The sequence below is a fragment of the Corvus moneduloides genome, chromosome 25 (genome assembly GCF_009650955.1).
Source record: "Corvus moneduloides isolate bCorMon1 chromosome 25, bCorMon1.pri, whole genome shotgun sequence".
NCBI lineage: Eukaryota > Metazoa > Chordata > Aves > Passeriformes > Corvidae > Corvus > Corvus moneduloides.
In genome coordinates, this window is record NC_045500.1 from 6,387,800 (window position 1) to 6,408,391 (window position 20,592).

At 49.2% G+C, this 20,592-nt stretch overlaps 1 protein-coding gene across 10 annotated transcripts in view; it reads left to right on the forward strand.

The window, feature by feature from the left end:
* Positions 1-20,592, forward strand: part of CADM1 (cell adhesion molecule 1) — a 136,637-nt gene that overhangs the window by 104,655 nt on the left and 11,390 nt on the right. For 4 of the 10 annotated variants that reach the window (XM_032133562.1, XM_032133565.1, XM_032133563.1 and 1 more), the window contains exons 6-9: positions 186-285; positions 3,086-3,258; positions 6,946-7,017; positions 15,921-15,953. In XM_032133562.1, coding sequence (XP_031989453.1) covers positions 186-285; positions 3,086-3,258; positions 6,946-7,017; positions 15,921-15,953 — 378 coding nt within the window. The remainder of the gene's footprint in view (positions 1-185; positions 286-3,085; positions 3,259-6,945; positions 7,018-15,920; positions 15,954-20,592) is intronic. The other 6 variants (XM_032133564.1, XM_032133569.1, XM_032133566.1 and 3 more) reach the window with 3 other exon arrangements.

The following is a 20,592-nucleotide window of genomic DNA, read 5'->3' on the forward strand; positions in this document are numbered from 1 at the left end:
TTCCTTTTAGCTTGAGCGAGCTCAGAGATGAACTGTGCAGCAAAAGGCCCTTCCCGGGCAGCGCGGTGCCGCGGCGGGATTCGCGGTGCCGCCGGCTCCACCTCCTGCTGCCGGCACCGAGCGGGCGAGGGGGAGCGGCGGGAGCGCGGCCCGGGGCTCACGGAGCCATGTTTTGTGTCCTGCAGATAAGCCTCAAGTGCGGGTTTCTCAGAATTACCCCTTGCAAGGCCTGACGAGAGAAGGGGAGCCGCTGGAGCTGACGTGCACAGCCTTTGGAAAGCCACAGTAAGTTGGACCCTTCCCAGGGTGGCCGGTGGTGACGGGACGTTGCATGGCCACTGTTCCTGTTGCCATTCTCTGCTGCGAAGACCATGTCCCAGAGTGAAGGAGAGAGATGCTTCCTGCACCCAAACATCTGTTGTCCACTGAAGACATCTGGTTTGATTTGCATTTATTCCTGTGCGCCTAATGGCCCAGGGATTTCCTCTGGAAGAGCTCCTAGGAGAGCTCTTCCCGGCCACCGTGCAGCAGCCTTCGGGTGCAGAAGGGAAAGGCTCCCAACTGGACACCTCTTCTCCCAGGGAATGGCTTGGGTGGCATTAATCTGCAATTAATCTTGGGTTTGATTAATCTGCGAAAGCAAGGTCAGGGGCTGCAGTTGTGGCCCAAGGAGGTGCCTGTGCGTGGACGCCAGCCCAGGACCCCGCACTGAGCCCCTGGGGAAGTGGGATGGATCCCCAGGTAAGGCAGTCCAGCCTTCTGCTCGTACTCACTGTGTGATGGTTTTCCTCCCCCTTGGTGCCCCATGTAGTTTTTATAGAATACCAGTTTTATTCTCTCTCCTCTTCTTGCCAAGCCCTTGAGGCTTTCTTAGGCAGTTGAAGAAATTTATGCATCAGGAGAATCCTGGCAAGGGAGGGTAGATTTTCTCTCACACTTTCATTGCTGTTCTAATTTAAGTTTTGTTGGCTTTATTTTTTCTTTTAAATACTTTCTCTTCCACTTGGATTTATGGCTGTCAAGTATTTACTATCCTTCTTTATTTTCATCATGTCCATAAGATTTCTGCAAACATCCCTGAGATCTGTCAGTGCCTCCTTGGCAGCATGCCCAGAGCTGGGGCGTGAGGAGCTGGACCCCATCCAGCTCAGCAGCGTGGGCAGGGCGGGCACCCAGCACCGAGGCAGCTCAGGCTGCCCTCATCCTCCCTGGTAGCCTACATCCCCTTCCACAGTATTTTCTTGATTCCTATAGTATTTGCTTGATTCCCACTTCCCAGTTTCTTCTGTTCGGCACGAGGCCAATCCCTTCCCTGTACATCAGAGGCTGGCACGTCCCTGCTGAATTCCGTTTAGTAGCTATTCCCTGCTCAGAGCCTGCCAAGCCCCTTTGCATTCCTGTTCCCCTGGGTACCTGCAGTGCCTCCCATTTGCTATCAGCTGGGGATCTAATGAACAGGCTTTCTACATTTTTTTCCTTGCAGGCTATGAGTAAGACATTCCCATGTTAAATAGGACAGACACATCTCCCTGGCAGCTTGCTGATGCTGCTGATGTGCTGGGAATTGGCTTCTCTGGGTCACTTCACCTGGGTCTCCCAAAGCTAAGAAAATATACAGTAAAGTAATGAGCTGGGTTTAGCTCCATCTTTTTAAGATAAAGAGGTTTCATGAAATCTTTTACAGAGGTTTTAGAGGAAGGGGGAGGTTTCTCCAGTTAAGCAAAGTAGTTTCTCTGCAAAATTTGGCAACATAAATATTGGGGGAAGGAAGCTCAGAGGGAAAAAAGACCAGAGAGGAGAAATTTCTATTTGGTATTAATACAGATATTTTGTTAGATTAGACACAACCCCCTAAGACTATGAGGGAAGTGGGAAGATGCTGAAATGGTCACTTCTGGGGATCCAGGGACACACTTCTCTGAGCAGCGGCTGCTGCATCGTGTACCATCTGGGAAACCTGAGGACTCCACAGCACAAAGAGCCCTTTAAAAACTGTAGCCAGGAGCATTCAAACCTTTCCCACCCGCACTGAAGTTAAACTGCATTTGGGCTCTCTCAGGAGCTGCTGCTGCTGCCCACACCGTGGTTCGTGTGCCGATGCCGTGGCAGCGAGGGACAGAACACTGAGCCCATGTCCAAAACCAGAGTCAGCCAATGCCCAGCTGAGTTTGCTTGGTGCTGGATCCATCCAGTAGCATGGCTGGGATGTTGAAGCTTCTGCATCATGGCAGTCATCTACTGTTTGGACCCAGGGAAAAGCCTGAGCTGTGGGATACCTCCAGCATCATGCAGTCTCGCTTGCCAGCCTTGGAGCCAGGCAGGCTGAGAGAAGCTGTGCTGCAGGAAACTCCTCTTTAAGAGCTCACTGTTGAGTGGCCTGAAGGATGCTGGAGTTTTCTTGCTGAGAAGGAGCTGATCTGTCCCCTTACGGCCGCTTAAAGACATAATAGTAATAGATGTTAAAAATCTCCACAAACTCAAAAGACCCCCAAGCCCCTCAGCGCTCCTGATCTTTACCACCTCTAACAAACCAGGCTCATTCCCTGAATGTTGCAGACCCACTGCCCATGTGGGTTCCATCAGTGGTGGGGTGCAGGAAGGGGCTGCCAGGCGGGCTGGGGGACAGGAGAAGGGCTGGAACTCCCTCAGTGCACGGCACAGCGCTCGCTGAGGTCACCAGGTCCCTGGCAGCTTGTGGAAGGGTTCAAACTTGACGAAACCTTACTTGTTCTGCTGTCCAGCTCTGCCCTCAGAGCACCCTGTGGATGAACACTGAGTCTGTAGCCTCAGAGCTTTCAGGTTTGCTGAGTAAGCGAATGATTAACCACTAATGAACTTTCTTCCTGCTTGCATTAGTGTTTTCAGAAAATTTAAGCTCTGGATACAGTTTCCTGTTGGGTTAAAATAAATTTAAATTGAGGAAGCCCGAAAGCATCTGGGCTTGAGTAGTACAAAAAAAGTATGTGTTGTTTCTTTACAGTTTTTCTTGGTTTGGGCTTTCTGTCTGTGGATGAACTTTTGAAGATGCCATCTTGACCATAGGAAAATAGTAATGTGACTGTTTCTTTTTCTCCCTCCTCTGTAGGCCTACGGACATGAGGTGGTTAAGAGTAGATGATGAGATGCCTCAACACGTTGTAGTGTCTGGTTCAAACCTTCTCATTAGTAACCTAAACAAAACAGATAATGGTACATACCGCTGTGAGGCTTCCAACGCGGTGGGGAAATCACATGCGGATTACATGCTGTTTGTATACGGTACGTGAGAAAACCACCGTTCTTCTAGACTCGTTTACACGTAATTGCAACATGCCCTGCTCGGAAAGCTGTGACAGAACTTAACATTTGCTCAATGCCAGGTTTGCAGGCAGCTCCTGACACCCCGACGCTGTGCTGGGCTGGGGTAGGGGCTGGGAAACCACTGGGGTGCTGCTGGGGCTCTCGGTGTGTGCACCAGGCACAGAGCCTGTCCCGGCTCTGGGGAGCTCCCACCCCGTGCTGCCAGCTGAAGCCTAAGGGAAAGCCAGAGCAGGGGCATGGGGAGAACTGTGCAGTTCTCCTAGGACTTCTCCAATGATTTCTTGTCCTTCTGGTAACGCCTCCTCCAGTGGCCTGAGCAATGGTCTGAGGAGTTTCGAGCCTTCCACTAGCAAGTTAATCAGCCAGCATCCCCAGACAATTACAAACCAGTAAATAAACTGGAGGAATGAGATGCCTTAAGCCTGTCTGAGCGGCTGGGCAGACACTAAAACATGCCTCAGCATCTTTTAAAGTGCTATTAAGTACCTGCTTTAATTCTTCATTTCCTCTGCTTTACTTTGGCATTGCTGTAAACCTCACGCTCCTGCCATGAGGTGTTGCATGGAGTGGAGATTCAGGAGGCACTTGCAGAGCGATGCCCCAGTTTAAAGATGAGCTGTTCTTTGGGCTGAGTATTTAAAGTTTCTGTTAAGAGCGGTTGTGTGTGGCTGGGCTGAATTCATGGTGGGTCTTGGTCTTTTCCGACCTGAGTGATGCTACGGTTCCACTCAGGTGGGACAGAAACTTGGTTTGAAGTTTGTTCCATGCAACAGCCGCCTGAAGCTCTGCAGTCTGAGCTCTCTGGTAGTTGCTCTGATACAGTCAAAAAGTGGAGAACCTCCCATACCTCTCCAAATGCCACCTCTGCAGGAGTGATTTTAAGCCCAGTCTTAGAAACTTGCCCAAAGACTCAAGATAGCGACAGCTTTGAGCTTATACAAAACTCATGTACACCATCATATGGGTAGTTTTTCTAGTGCCTCTCACTCCACAAGACTCCAGTTTACAAAATGAAGTCAGATATGCATTTATGATTGGTAATTTGCATGCTCACAATATTAAAAACCCACTTGTTTACATCAGTGTTTAAAGAAACAACCAATTTTGCAGAGAGCAAAGCAGTTGGAATAGGACACAGGCGGTTCCCCACGAGATGGAAACCATGAAAGCTGCTGCCATAAAGCAGCTGTGGGGCAGGTGGTTTCCCTCCTTGTGTAGTTGTATGTACCCATCTTGGGCCAAGGCAGAGCTGGGGGAACCTCCCCAGCATTACTGACCTGAGGTTTAGAGCTCGTGGGAAATCTCACATAATTACTCTGCATTTTGGATGTGGGCGAGAATAGACAGCGCGGGACTTCCTTGGGGTTGCTCCTTCTTGGGATTAAACCCACAGGAGGAGACCCAAGACAGCATTACTTGGAAGGAGGATGGAGACCTGTGGGTTCCAGCTTAGGCATCTGGCCGATGTGTTGCCCATGTAGAGAAGGGCTGCTCGTGGGCAGAGAAGGGTTTTACACACCCCATCATCTCCAGTTTCTGCATGTTTGGCAGCATCCTGCTAGGCTCTGGCACTCTGGACAGCATAAGGGATCCTTTTAATCCTTGATTTAAGAAGAAGTCCAGAGTGGGGAGGGAGTGGTTGGGCTGTGGCCATCAGCTGAAGCCTCCTGGTACAGAGCCCAGCTGGAGCTGCCGTTGGGGGGAGGTTCAGCATGGAGGTCTCATCCTGCTCAGTGGTGGGGCACTTAACACCTCTTTCACCACCAAAAGCAGCCAATTCCACAGCAGCACCAGGGTCTGTGTCCGTGCAGCCACGTCTCTGTGGGCATCGCGGGAGCCTTGGTGGCAGGACGTGCCTCGCTGTCCTCGCCAGGCTGGCTGTGGCTGCGGCTGCGGCTGCTCACGGTGCAGAGCTCCCAAGCCATGTTAGGGTGGGAACTGGGGGGCTACAGACACAGAGCAGGGTCTGGCACAGCTCCAGGAGAGGCAGCGTTCAGGCAGTCCCATTCCAAAGGGACATCTCTGCAGGTCGGGGGTTTGACGCGGTTTCCAGCAGCTGAGCTGTGCCCAGCACCTTCCCAGCTGCCCACGTGGGATGGGGATGTATAATCACATTGGCACACACTGAAAACATGTTCATTTCTAAAACTCATTTTATGCTTTCCCTCCCCATGGGCCTGGGCAGATACCAGATACATTGCTGGAAACTTCCAGCTCCATTAGCACACCAGCTTTTTTTTTGTTTTCGTTTTTATGGAGGAAGAGCCCACAACACAGCGAGTCCCAGGCTGGTCGGTGTGAGTCTGGGGGCCCTTCCCTCAGTGCTGCTGTGCCTCAGCTGTGAGGGTCCCCACTGCTCTCAGGGAGATGTATGGGTCAGGAGTGAGAGAGAAGCACAGGGGCTGGGATCCTTGGGATGTAGGGGAAAGACAGCGACTGCTCACAGCATAGCGAACTATGAGGTGACATTCCTTAACTCTTGGGAAGTTGGATGGAATATAATAAAGGTGCAGTATATAATTAAAGTTCAGATATCTTAATTAGGGGATCCAAGGGAGCTCGCTCAGAGATAAAAGAGTAGCAGATGTGTTAGTGAGGAACAGCTGACGTGCTACGGAGGAAACCTAAAATCAAAAGCCCATGAAAGGTTTCGTGCTCTATTATTGCCGAATGAATCCGTAGTTCAAAGTCTTTCCGACTACTTAACGCATTCAGTTTGATCATCTGGGCATTGATACATATTTTTTCTTTTACATCTTCTCATATCTACCTTCTCCTGCCCGATAGTTTTGATAAGGATGTGTCCCTGTGTGTAACATCAATCCCGTGACGAGCAGCAGGGTTTGAATCTCAACAGGTCCAGTCCATCTGAGAAGTGGTCACAGAGAGAAACATCTCATTAACGATGCCCTAGTAGCAAAAACAAGAGTGCGCAACTGAAATTGTCAGAAAAATACTGATTTTTCTTTTTTTAAATTAAAAGATCTTGGTGGAATTCCTCATACCTGGAAATTGATATTCAGCAATGATGTTGTCGTTTCTCTGTGTTCATTACCATCTTTGAAGTAGTTTTTAACATCCTGCTGCCATGTGTTTATAGAGGAAGAGCAGTGAGGTTCACGGCCCTGGGAAGACAGTGAGATCTGTTCATGTGCTGTTAATGCTCAGGCTGTGAAGCACAGCAGGGCCCCTCACACAGCCCTCCCACCTGGGTTTGCAAATGTATCCGTAGACAACCACCAAAAGCACCACTGTGTCTCTCCTTGTATGTGCAAACTGGTCTTTTTGTTGTGGAAAGTGTGCAGTTTATTTTTCTTATGCCTCTCCCATTCCATTTCTCTCTCTCATTGACTAATTTATGCTGGGTTTTATTTATTTTTTTTTTTAGCATTGTAGAAGGCAGAAAGGGGGGAGAGGTTGGGGCCAGGTTCTCCAGCCAGAGTGAGCATGGGCAGAGGATCTGGCCCCGCTGTCCCTGCAGCTGCTGGGCTCTCCCCCTGGGATTTAGCCAAGGAAAGGCCCCCAACCCCCGCGCTGCTTCTTAGCGTCCTTGTTTTCCTCTGATCACGATTGACCGCTGTTGTGTTCTGCTTGGTTTTTTCTTAATTTGCTTTTTTATTATTTTCCTTTTTATATTTTATCCAGATCCCCCCACAACTATCCCTCCTCCCACAACAACCACCACCACTACCACCACCATCCCTACCACCATCACAGGTATGGTACCTTCATAACCATTGGAAATGTCCTGAATGTTTATTGTCTTTTATGTATATAAGCAGAGCATGAAGCCTGGGGAAAAACAACAAACCAATCACTTGCAGTATTTTTTTTCCCTCGAATACGCCCACCCACAGCACGAGCCCTGGTCTGGCAGCTTGACGTGTCAGACGGTCCTTGCCGTGGGTGAGGGGTGTTCCTGAAACGTGGGAATTGTCGTGGCAGGAAAAGTGATTAATTCAGTTACTGGTGGCCAGTATTGGGTACTTCAAACACGGGATGCAAACAGCCCTAGAGCTCGCTTAGCACGGGCAGTCGTTTCAGCCTCCATCCCGTCAGTATCAATTTCTGAGCAATTTATGGCAGAAAGTTTGGTCTTCGGCAATTCAATTCGCCTGGTGAGACTCAAGATGCTTTTTCTCACGCTGAGGTGTTGGTCTTTCTCTGTGATAAGCTTCTCCCTCACTCTCCCAGGAAAGGGAATTCCACCAGTTGTTTTTATTGAGTGAATGCCATCCATAGGCCCCTTCTTGAGGAGCTGCCTTTCAGCTTGTGAGATTTTCCTTGTCTTTTGAGAAAAGATGAATAAAAACAACCAGCAAGATCATGACACCTCTCTCTGACACATCCTCATACCTCCTCACAGACCTGACTCATCAGGAAAACCCTTCTGATTTATTTGTAACCATCCGCATTGTCATTTCTCTGACCTTTCCTGTTCCAACCGCTGCTTTTGCTTTTGCTTGCTGCTTTTTGTGGTTTTTTTTTTTTTTTTTGAGGCAGAGGTGACAAACGGCAGGTGAGGATGGACCATTGAATACCTAATGGCACAACATTTACTGTTGCTGTAAACCACCCCTTGTGTAAATGCCTTCACGTTTTATTTGCTTTTATGATGCTGCTCAGCTGACTTTCACCATCCTGTCCAGGGCGTTTCGTGGCTTCTTTTCCTTTCGAGGTTTTTTGCACCCAAGCCAGGCCCCGCTGGCACGGACACGCAGGCGAAGCCTCTCTCCCAACGTGCCTTAACGCGCCGGCGGCCACCACCACGCTGCCAGCCCTCGCCGTGCTCTGCTTCCTCCCTCCAGGTGCTTACCGGTAAACCCAGCTCCAGGCACCCAGCTTGGGATGCTCGGGATGCTCTGCTGTGAACAGTCTCCCTTCTCCCGTGTTTTTGATTTCTAGACTTAACCTGCTTTCGTTTCAGAGGAGGTTTGAAGCTTTCTCAAAGCCTCCCTAAGAGCTGTTTGCAGAGAAGCTCGGCCCGTGTGTCCCACAGGCTGTACGTGGATGCGCTCACAGGTTTCTTTGTTTGACGGTAATTGCTCGTGCTTTCAGTGACTTTTGGAAGGCTAAAAGGAGCAATGTATCTTGATGCTTGGATAACCCCTTAACTTAATAGTGGTGCCTGCGAACATTAATGACAGTCCTTTTCCTGGGAACTGGGTTGTTACCAGCCTGTCATTTTAGGGGTTGCCCCAGCACTGCCTTCCAAAGCTTGCGCTGTCCTCGCTTGTCCTCACCTGCTGTGTCAGGGTGCTCAGTAGTGGTTGGTTCTTCCCAAGGAATAGCAGTTTGGTTGTTTGTTGTCCTGCTGTGAGTGCTGCGGCTTGTCTGTGGATGCTCAGTAGCTTCTGGGCTCTCCTCCACATAGTTTTTCAGCTTTTTTATATTAAAAATAAGAAGGGGAGGGGGGTGGTTCTTGCAGTCACAAATGGCCGTGTCATCAGCCTGGCAGAGGTCCCTTGGGGTAAGGAGCACGGGGCTGTCCAGCATCATTCTCTCACCTTTGTTTGCAGTGGTGGAGGATCTCAGACCTTGGTGGCAGAACCCAGTGGGTCTCCATCGCCTCCTTGATGCTTTTCTGTGTTGGCTTTGAACTGCTGAGGAGGCTGGAAAAGTAATGAAAATGTGATATTGCTCCCTGATTCCAGCAGTTCCTGCTCACAATCTGTCAGAAGAAGATTCGTTAATGCTGATAAGAGAAATTATTATTTTCTTCCCTGGCGCTGAGTCTTCTTGACATGCGTCTTCCCGTCCTCTGCCCATGAGTTCAGTGTGCTTTTCCCACCCAGAACAGTCAAGTTAAGGCTTCCCCCTCTGTTGTGCAGATGTGCATGTGTGTCCTCTCCAGTCAGTGCTCAGGAGCATGGAGCCACACCAACTTTTGCCCTTTGATAGTTAAGAGACTTTGTGGCTGGAAAAAATTAGGTCAAATTAACATAATCTCTAGAATTACATAGCAGAATAGTGTTGGAACACTTTTCAAAGCCTCGAGAGACACCTGATAACTTAATTCCCATCCTCAGCTGAATGCTCCAGCATTCTTCCTGTCTGACAGAGGAGCAGTGGGAGCCAAGGGGGCGTTCCCTGAGCTGCTGGCAATCCAGGCATCTAGAGCCAGCCCAGTGGAATCCAATCCTTAGGATGAGGTGGACTTGAAATCTGCTTTACTTTGCTTTTCTCCCCCTACTTCTAGTATAACCCTGACCTAGTTCATGTCCCCTGGAACCATGAAGTAGTTCTGAAAAACAATTGTCTTGCCTTAATTGAATAAAACATGGGGAGAGAGGCTGCACTGAAGCAGTTTCTAGCAGGTGACCCTAGAAAATTCTGCCCTTGGAGTTGTCTTTTTGATTTATTGGTTCAGGGAGTTTCTGGGGGAGCTCTTGGAAAGCTGACCTGATGCTTTCTCCAGGAAAGGACAAGCTGAGCAGTGGTGAAGTTTCCAGACACCACGACCTTTAGAGCTTTCCCTCTGTCACTTTAGTGTAGGTGCTTGAAGAGATTTCCTGCGTGACAGCTTGATCTTTTCCATGTAGCCTCCAACAGCATTGGTATTCCAGCCATCCTTTGGTGTTTCAGCCGTTATCGCTGCCAAGCCCTTCTTTATCAGTTAAATTGTCCTTGTGGCTTTCTTCATTAAGATGTACAATACGATACAGCAGAGCAAACGGCATCATTTGAATTACCCTGGAGTCGCTCCTTGAAATGCTGGGCTTGGACAGCTGTTGTTTCCTGGGAGATAAAGGTCCTTAATCACAGCCCAGCTCTCATCTTGGAGCGCGGCGCGGAGCCTTTGCCTGCCTTTCCCAGCCTCCTCGCTGCCGCCCAGTCCATTGACACACCCACCTCCAGGATCCACGGCATCATTCCTAGCTGCACATTTGCATTTCCCACACTTTCTCCACAGGTGGAATTGCACAGGTGTCTTGGCAGCAGTTTTGGTGAAGAACTGGGGGTGACACGTGCAGGTTGCCGGTGTTGCCAGCCCTGCAGTGGGTGCTGCTGACTCTGCAAAGGTGCTGCTCTCCACCCTTTGTGGCAGTATTAGCAGCAGGCTGGGGGCTCCTGATGTGAATGCCCTGGAATGCCCATTTAGAGCATATTTTAAATCCCACTGATCCCTTGGAGGAGCAGGGAGGTGTGTATGTGGGGGTGTGTGTATATTTCAGGGGGCTCTAACACTGCAGGTAGTGGTTTTCACTTGAGAATTCCCAGAGGTGCTCCAGCCCCCTCGGTGAATGCGTCCGGGAAGCACCGAGCCCATCCTGTGGAAACAGCTCTGAGTTCCTTCCTGAGGCTCAGGATTTGTACAAGCACAGGAGCAAGCTCTGCTTGGCTTGGAGGTGTGTTGGAGCCAGCAAGCTCCAAAGCAGGAGCTGAGAATTGATGCTGAGTTGGAATATCAGCTCTTGAGCAGGGGCACACCTGGTAGTGGAAATCTCCTGTCACCCACGGGGCCAGGCACTGTCTCCTGAGAAGCATGCTTCTGTGTCATCCCAGGTGCCTTAAAAATAATGGCGCATGGAAATGTGAACTCCATGAGCAAAAATAGTGTTGGAGGTTTTCAGAGCATTTCACGTGCCAAAAAATTTCCTCAATACAAGAAAAATGATGATTTTATTCTCAGTAGGAGTTTGTCCTTTCCTGATTACAGCTGGTGGTGTGAAAAGCTGCAGTTGCAGGGGGTTTATTCTGACAGTAATCCCAGTGGCTGGTGGGCAGGAATAATGCAGTGCCAGTCATCCTTTTCTCCGATTTCCTTGCAGTGGGTTTGTGGGAGGCAAAGACGCAGCGTGGGGATGACTAAAGCACAGGCAGGATCGTGGCGTCGGCTCAGGTATGGCCACTTCTGCCTGGGGCTGCTGCAGGTGGTGACATGGAATTTAATCGTAAAAGGGAAACACATTTGCTGCCTGGTCAGCTCAGGGTGGTCAGCTTCAGCTCGGCAGTCTGGACTCTCTTACAGTCTCTGGCTTTTCCGGGGATTTGAGGTGCCCGTGCTGCCAACGGGAGATGGGCACCTCTGCAGGAGCAGCCAGGGCTGCCGGTTTGCTCTCAGCGTTCCCAGTCTGCTGTCGAGTTGTGGCACGTTCTGATGCTTGATGCCGCTGTGCAGGGACGCAGCCCAGGGATTTGTTCCCCCAAATTATTTATTATTTAACTTTTGCTTTCTGTTGAAAGTTCTGCTTGTCCCTGGTAAAATGTCAAGTTAATTTAAAGATGATTCTGTGCCTTTCTGACATTTTCATCCAGGATGTGTCCACATTAAAGGGGCTAAAGGTAGAGCTGACAGGCCTGGGACAGGAAATAAAATGAAATAAAATTCAGTCTTTCAGTCCCACGTCCAGCCAGTAGCAGACAGGATCCATCATATCTGGCCTTGCCCTTGGTGACACAGCATAAGCAGCGCACAAACCATCATCTTGCTGAGCAGAAGCATGGGGTGCATGCAAGGTTGGGCTTGAAATCAAACCAAAATCCTCCCAAATCTGTATGGGGAAACATGCAAAAGCATGGCTGGAGCCACTGTGTTAATTTCAGACTGTTTTTGTTCTGGTCACACACAACATACGTACAGATTGTGATGATTTTTGTGAAACATCTGGTCCGCTAATCAAGCTGTCTCCAGAGCCCATCGCAGCACGCCTGGACAGGGGCACTCAGAGCCAACCTGGAGTGCTGTATGGAGTAGGCTGGGGGGCTTTGGAATGCAAAGGACATCTCCATCCGTCCTTGGAGGAGCACGTGGTGAGGGAGAGGGTGACTGTGGTGAGGGAAAGGATGGACGTGCCACTGCGCTCCGGTGTTTGAGCCCCATCACCCCTCAGCTCTCGCACTGCTGGGGGATGTGACATCTGTGCTGGTGTCCCACAGAAGTTTGATCCAGGGGAACGCCGGGAAGGGTTTTGTAGGGCTTTTCATCAGCCCCAAGGACCGGAGCCAAAGCAGGAATGAATCTGTTTGCAGTGCCCCAAGCTGTTCCCTCAGGCTGCTGCGAAGGCAGCAATGTGCAGGAATTCACACTCGCCCTGGTCAGTACATGTGAAGTAGTCTGGAAAATCAGGAAGAATAAGAGCTCCACGCGTCAGGGATCAGATTGGCTTTTGGTTTCAGTTCAGAAAGCTATTTAAAAAGCAATATATTGAATGGATATCTATACTTGCTAAAGCCTCTTTAAATTTAAAAGGCGGCAGCGTGTTCTGCCGTTATTTTGTGGATGTGCTGCTGTAATTCTGTGTGTGCTCCTCAGCCCCAGCACCGAGTACCTCTGCGAGGCTGCAGCACTGCGGCTCCAGCATTCAACCGGGGGAATTTAATTTTGCTGCTGGGGTTTTAATATTCCTCCATCGTGCTTGTTCTGTTTGAGGCTGTGGACTAATTATGGCCAAGTTTAAAGGGCCTGGTCACACTCCGCAAACAGTTTGGAGTTGGAGAGAATCCATTTGAGAAAACGAGGAGGCTCAGCGATGGAGCTCATAACACTGAGAGATGTTGCCCAGCTGCCTCCACGCAGTAATTTTATAAATATGTGTGTGTGTGTGTGTGTATGTGTATGTGTCCTTATGTAGCTGCCTAATGAGGTGGTGAGTGCCTAGAGCTTGGGTGTCATCTGAGTTGTCTTAGCTGGCAGCTATTTATTTCTTATGGCCAGTGCTACACAGAAATCCCAATAAAGTGAAATTTGCAGCTTTGTAGAGGCCAGTGGTTACTCCCTTGGGTACCTTCTGTAACTATAAACCAGGCCTCTGAGGAGCTTTTGTACATGGAGATTTTGGAAGGCCATGGCATTGTTCTGCTTTTCCCAAACAGCACATTTAGTTCTCTTCCTTACTGGCATTGGGAAGAGAAGCTTTGATATTAAGGTAGAAAATCCCACATTGAGTTGAGTCTGTTTGGTTATGTGATTACTACGTCCTCTTGGCTTTGCTACACCTGGTAAACCAGCTCGTTCTTCATCACCAGCTTTCCGTTTTAAATGATAGCTGTCAGCCCGGGGTGGTCGTGTAGCTGTTCTGCATGTCGATGGCTTGGGACCAGAACAGTGCTTTTTTGTGACGGCAAAGCCTTTCCTTGGCTTTCTTTGTTCAACATTAGTTAAGTCAGGAGTGTATCAAAGACTTCTTGTTGGTCAGCATTTAAGGAGAAGAGATGATTTTTGTTGTAGGACATGGGGCAGAAGGCTGATCCCTGGGGTGCTGTGTGCCTACTCTGACATGGAAGTGTGGCTGGTCTTGAAAGCAAAGCAGAAGCTGGTGGCACATACCCAGGATTCAGGAAAGCACCTTTGAAGTTATCCAGTGCAGCTTGAAGTTACGGGTTGTATGAGCAGCAGTACTGCAGGGCCAGAATGTTCCTTCCCAGGTGAGGAGTGACGGCGGCAGGGCCAGGACACACACGGATTTACAGGAATGCACTGGTTTGGTACCAAAGCACCAGGGACCACTTTTCTCTCCTCTGCCACACGATGATGTAGAAACACACCAGTGTCGGGGCGCTCATCTCTTTAACACGGGGTTGTTCTCTCCGGAATACTGGTGTGTACAGTCCTTCTTCCCAAAGAAGACTGGGATTGAACAAGGCTCCCTGAAAGCTCACTCTAAACTTTAACCAGTCTATGTTTCCTATTGCAACCATCCAAACCATTTGCTAATCATAACTTTGTCATTCCAGCTGCAGCCAACATGTTGTTTGACGTGGATATTTGTTCGCACTTACAACCGCTTGAGAACTTTATTTTGTGTAACCTGTTGGTCTCTGTCCCCGGACGGGGAAGCGAGATGCACTGTCCAGTTTGCACTGTTTTCTTGACTAATAATTTCTTCCAGCACATCAATACAAGTTTGCTTCCAGCAGATTCTCTATTTAGTGTAAAAGCTGACATAACTTTTTTTATTTCAGGAAGACAGTAAATTGAGACTATTTATAGATGTCAAGATGCTATCTCAGGAATTAATGCTCAGTTTTACAACCCCTTCTAAACAATGACTTTCCCCCCACTTCCACCGCCATTTCCCCTTCCACCATTTGCTTGGTTAAAATGAATGGGAATTGCTGCCCAAAACCAAAGCAAAGCCCCCGCTCTTGGTCTCCTCGTGGCTTTGGAAGGTTTCCCTTACAGCCCCCAGAGCTCCCGCAGGAGAACAAGGGCTGGCCTCCTTGAGGGTGCCTTAGATTTGGTTGCCAAGATGAGAACAGCCTATGTTGGCAGTGGAAACAGGCTAATGACAGCTTGGTAATCTGTTATGCAAATCTTGGTGCAGTTTGTTAAACTGTGCAGGGTTCATTTGTTTTGCTTCCATAATTAAAGCATGTAGACCTGGTATCTGTAAGTATTGTGTATTCCTTGTATGATTCTTGTCTTTGCTGCTGCTTCAGGAATTTGGCCCTGGGCTGTCCTCAGCTAAATTGCCAAGAAACAGGTCCTCCTTTTTCCACTGCTGCCTCTGCCCGCGCAGGGGACCCGTGCCCGGGTTCTCTGCCAGCATGTCACCGAGGGGAAATGCCGCTGTGAATTGTCTGTCGTTGCTGCAAAACCCAAGCTCCGGCTGCTGTGCAGGGACACGCAGTGCAGCGCTTCTGTGCGCTCACTCGCACGGTGTTACTCGCTCAAACACTGCCTGCCTCGAACCACGCAGGGCTGGGACAAACCTGGGCTGGGCCGTTGGCTCCGGGGCTTTATTTCAGTGCCATGTTCTGAGGAGCCAGCCCGCTCCAGCCACTGACCCCTGCCACGGAATACCTACCTCCAGATGGAAAGCAAATGGGCTGCAACAACTAAATAAGCCAGGAAATTCGGGTAATGTGGTTACATTTGGTTTAAACCTATTGGTGTGGGGAAATAACTGTCAGAAAAAGCCTTCAGATTTGGGTCACTCTTTTAAACTGCCTGTTGAAAACGCGTGGAAGAGACAAAGCATCTCTCCGTTGGCAAGGCAGCACCCCCCAAGAAATTTCCAGTGGGATGTAGGCCATATGGAGTAGACTCAGCTTCACACTAACCAGCAAAAAACCATCCAGGATATTTTAATTACCCATAGCTGTTCAACCAGGTACCTGCTGCAGCAGAGGAACTGGTAATGTTTGTCCACAGTTACCAGTTCTAGGACATATTTTATGCTGAAAAAAATGATTCCTCATGCAGGTGGTGGCTGGGAAGCTGGAGGAGAGGCAGGAGCAGACTGTTCCCTGGCCATGGGTGCTCTGGTGAGGGCAGTGTTTGAGTGTGTAACAGCGACGTGCTGAGCCTCAGCTCCTCATCCTGCTCTGGAGCTTCTGTTTTGTCCCCACCAACCAAACCATTGGTGTCGGTGTTCTCTCCTGTCTCCTGTTCCCCTGACTTTGCAACCACCAGTAATTGTTCTGGCAAGGTCCTGGAAAAAGAGAAAAATTTACTGTTTTCCTCAGGCTCATAGCTTTTGAACTGGAGGCATGTCTTCTAAACAGTGCAACTCACTTCAAATGCTTTTTGCCTTTCATTTTATTATTGCTTGTCACGCAATGTTCTTTGAAAGCTTGCTCATATATTATCTGTTCCATTTTTTCCATTTTCCCTTTTTTTGCATGCTGTTCCTCCTGTTTCTTCCCTTCCTCCAATCCTCTGTTCCCGTGTGTAGACACAACGGCGACGACAGAACCGGCAGTTCACGGTTGGTATCACATTCCTGTTTATCTTATTTCTCAGCGCTGCTGAGTGGCAAGACAAGCCTGGGAAGGGGAAGCCAAAAAGGGAACTGGAGTCTTCAAGGGAGAACTGTGTTTCAGGTGGACTCATCTCATAAATGCAACATGGGTTCTAAGGTCGGAAAGTCTGTCTGCTCTTGTCATTTCTGCTGAGAGCTCCCCAGCTGATCATCCTGGTGCCAGGCAAGCCCAAGCCCCATGGAAGTGGCATCCAGGTCCAAGCGATGCCAAGTGATTCTCCATCCATTGACTTGAGAGTCACTTCACACATGAAAAAGAATTAAGTTTAAAAAAATTTTTTTTTTGAGCATTTTTCTTGCATTTTGAGTTAGTTTTTAAGACAGGGCATCCAGCAGGTCTGCTGGCATAGGGCAGCACCGGGGATTCTGGGATGCTCCACAGAGGAGCGCTCGCCTCCAAGGTCGGCAGGGAAGTTTGCGTTATTACACTGCAGAAGGAGATTGGGAAAACAAATAGCAACACTTTCGTCTCAGCATAGCAGTCTAGCAAAGTAACCCTTCTCGTCTGCTCGAGGCAGTCTAGCTAACAGCTTGACAGCTTCCTGAGCTTCCTCCGTTCCCCGGCGAGCCTACGTACGCGCTGCAGGCTGGAAGTTGAGCATCCCATTTTTTGGCACAAGCTTACTTTTCAGCTGAAGAACCGAAACCTCTGACAATTTTTAATTACAGCTAATCCATGTTGGACTTCGCTGTTCTAGTTTCTTCTAACTCTGATAAACTGACTGATTGTTTTACTGGCAGAAATCCCTAGCACACAGCACCCTGTTCTCCCGCCTGTTCCCCTTGAGGTGTTGCTTGGACGAGGTCAGAGGCAGGACTGAGTGGGGCAATCATTCAGTAGCAATGTCCCATATCAAGTGAAGGGGCTTGCACTTCTTATCCCAAATCGCTTACCTACTTGGATGCATTTTCCCACTTGGCATAAAGATAGGAAATCTTCGGGCACACTTGTGTTTTGTCTGTGTGACGATCTCCCTGTGTGTGTTAAATGTCAAGAGCCAACGTTGCTGATTTTGTAGCTACGTGTTCGTGGCTGGATGTTGATCCCTAAAGATCAGGTAGCCTTGATGATAGCACAACTCCCAGCATCCTTTCTAGGTGTCTCTGCATCAGGAAAGGCTCAATGTAGGCATGTCTTAGTCTCTGCAATGAGGACAAGCTGGGCAGATGCTCGATGGTGAGCCCTTATCCCCTTTTTTTAAGCAATTCCTGATGTCTTTCCTCCTCTTTCTTTGTTCTGGGAAAGCCATAAAAAGCCTGTTTTTAACTCGAGGGCTTACCCTCTTTGTGGGGAAGATCGCTGCCAGGGAGGTAGCCAGCTGAAATGACAACCTATCCCAGTCAAACGAGCTGCCACAAACTTTCCTGCCTTAAAACCAGCCAGTTTGTCCCAAATTCCCCCGTGCTTGCCCTTGTGGGGTGCTTTTCCCCTGAAGACTCTGGATTTCTTTCCAAGCTTGTGTTGCTGGAGTGTGTATGGAGTATACCAGGTGTTTCTGTATGTTGGCCATTTGTTCTTTCCGATGTCCGATGGGAGTGAGCATGTCTGTGAATGACTAGAAATGCATGGGCATGAATACAGCCAAATGGATTTTCTCCAAAAACGATTTAAAATGAATTGGGGGAAGAAAAAAGAAAATCAACCAACCAACCAAAAAAAAAAAACCAAAACCAAAAACCAACCCAAAAAAGAGCTTGCTAGCAAAGAAAATTGAACGTAAGGCCAGTGTATAGCCAGCACAATGCTTCAATCGGGGAAAGAGGGTTTTGAGCCATTTAAAGTTTTGGAGTGTATCCTAGAGGACTGGGGGGAAGGAGTCCTGTATGTGTGTGCATGTCCCAGCAGCAGCCAAGGCCCTGCCATTCCCGTTTCCTCACGGAATGGAGTTGACGGCAGCAATGCATGAGTGACCTAACGCACGAATGTTGTTAACTCTTTTGTTGAAAAATGAGAGCTTAACTGTGAATTTTCTGATGCACTTTCTCCTTTCTCTGCACTGTTCATTGCCAGAGCTCCAATAACAGCATGGTCATGGCCGGCAGGAAGGCTTGTGCTTCCGCTGCACCCCACGAAGCCGGGGTTTCCCAGCTTCAGCCCTCCTCCCTCTCGGTGTGCCCCCATGGGGTCAGGGTGCCTGTGGGGCTGACATCGCAGGTCCCATTGTTTGAGCTGGAATACGGGCAGAACTTGGTGGAGCCGGGAGAGTAACAACCTGGAGTGTCTGCGCCACTCAGTCTGGGGAGAAAGCCCTTTTTCTGCCAGGCCTTTTCAATTTTCTTCCCCTGCCCCTGTCCCCACCAAAATCAATGTGCCAGTTTTTAATGACCTGGCCCCTGTTGCTGCTTGGTGGCCAGAGAGCTCGGCCCTCATGCGGTGCTGGCCTTTGTGGAGCCCCTCAGGTGAGATGCCCAGCTCACGTTTGCCCCCTACGCAAGCAGGACATCTCTAAGCAGCCATGACCTTGGACACGCTGACCTTGTGTCCAGTTTTTTCCAAATTCTGCCCTTACCCGGTTCTAAGCAGAGAGCTTCAAGAGCTCAGAGTGAGTCCCCAGGATGCGGGCGTTGCCCACGCAGGGCATTGTGCTTGCGGCCCTGTCCGTCCATCCATCCACCCAGCAATGGGGACTCAGGGCTGCTCCCCACTCCCCCGGCGAGGCAAGAACCAGGCAATGCTGCCTCAGCACAGGCAGCATTTCTGCTCATTGTCATGGAAAGGTAGGGTGAAAAAGCCTCCTCTGAAGCTGGCAAAGCAGGAAGCCTGGAGTGAAGGTTAAAATAAGGAAAACATCCCAATCACAAATGAAGAGTGATAAGAAAATACTTGGCCCATTATGCAGCAGGTAAATAATTTTACAGGCTGGAAATTCTTCCCTGAAAGCCCATGTGGGTTTTTAATTGTGGCCTTAGCAGGTTTGGTCCAAGAACAGGTAACACTATTGTGCTACGCTCTTGTTCCTTTTTCTGATAGTGCTCAGTCCCTGAAAATGAGTTTTGCTTGGCTGAAGTGAAAGCCTGCTCACCCCAGAGTGCCGTACACCTCACCAGGTGCCGCAGAAAAAGCCTCAGAGCTTTCTGCATTGCCATCATCAAGCATCTCTGCTAGTCCGACTGCCTCCTTCCCTCTTGGAAATGCCCTACTTAAAAGTGCAGCTAATAGTGAATCTGTTCCTCAATGCATTTTAGAGCTCCCGTCCTTGGGGCGGTTGAATAAAACATCACAGCGCTGTCTGCGCACGCTGCGGCTCTGTGCAGCGCCGCCACGCACGCCATGAAACGGAATCCCTAATTGCTTATTTAGAGCCTGAGATGGGAGAGAAATTGGCTTTTCCTTAAAACTGGATGTAGTGTAGGAGCCCATAGAAACCTAAATATAGCCGGGGTGCCTGGTCCTCATGTGGGCACCTGGCTGAGCTGCAGGACGCGCTCGCCGTGCCGGCTGTGCCTGCCGAGGGTTTATCATTTCCAGGGAAATGGAGCAGAGCGAAAAGTTCCCTTTCGTTTCTCTAACAGGAGTAGTGGCAGACTTTGAGTTCATCCCCTCAGTAGTGAGAAGAAGGGGCTTTAGTAGCCAATATGGAAGTTTAATGAGAAGAATCAAGAAGTAGTGTCCCAAGCGCAGGGGGAAGCGGAATTGTGGAATTGTTGCAAATTTTATTCTGAAAAGGATTTTTTTTGCTTCATAAAAAATGTAACATTGCCCTTTTTCATCAGTGATAAAATGTAGTTCCTTTAAAGGGAACTCTACAGAAGCAATTTTGGAGAAAGAAAAGTTGAAGGGCTCCTCTGCCAAGTACAGCTCTGTATGTCCAGTGCTTCTGTGAGTCAACTGTTGTATTTATAGATCATTTATAGGAAAAAGGCTCCTGAAAACCTGAAAAGGGCTCCCTGAAACCCAAGAGTGGCACACAAGCAAATTTCCTGCTATTAATCTAAATGACTTCCCACTTCAGGAGGTAATTCCAACATAGCTTCCTAGTGATTTGATGTATTTAAAAACCAGTCACTGAAAATGAGTTTGATCTTTAAAGAGCAGTGTGTATTTATAAATATACATATTGCTGCTCTGCAGTGGGGCCAGTCTGCACATTGACCATACTGCACTCACAGCTTGGCTATTTAACAGACAGTCAGCACCGGTAGCAGTCTGTGAGCTGACGATCCCAGGTTCCCCAGTGCCCAGGGATGCGGGATCTCTTCATGGGAATTTTTTTTCTTTGCTTCATGCATTTGCTTTTAGTGGCCAGCGGCAAGAGTGAGTCGTGGAAGTCCCAGCCCACAGGGTAACATTGCCCCACCCCACATTTCAGTAAGTCTGGGTGGCCTCCCGGCACTGGTTTGCCCTGTCACTGGTGCCGGGATGGCCACCCATGGGGATGCTCTGCCTGCAGACCCCAGCATTTCCTCAAATTCCCAAACCAAGCAGCACTAATGCCCTCACAGGCAGCGCTGGCTGCCTGTGGTGGCCACAACCATGTGCCTCCCTGATTGCTTTATAGCTTTGGGGACAGATGCTTTTCCCATAAATCCATCACGTTTGGGCAAATGAAAAAAAGCCGGTTTGTCCAATGGTTTGGTGGACAAC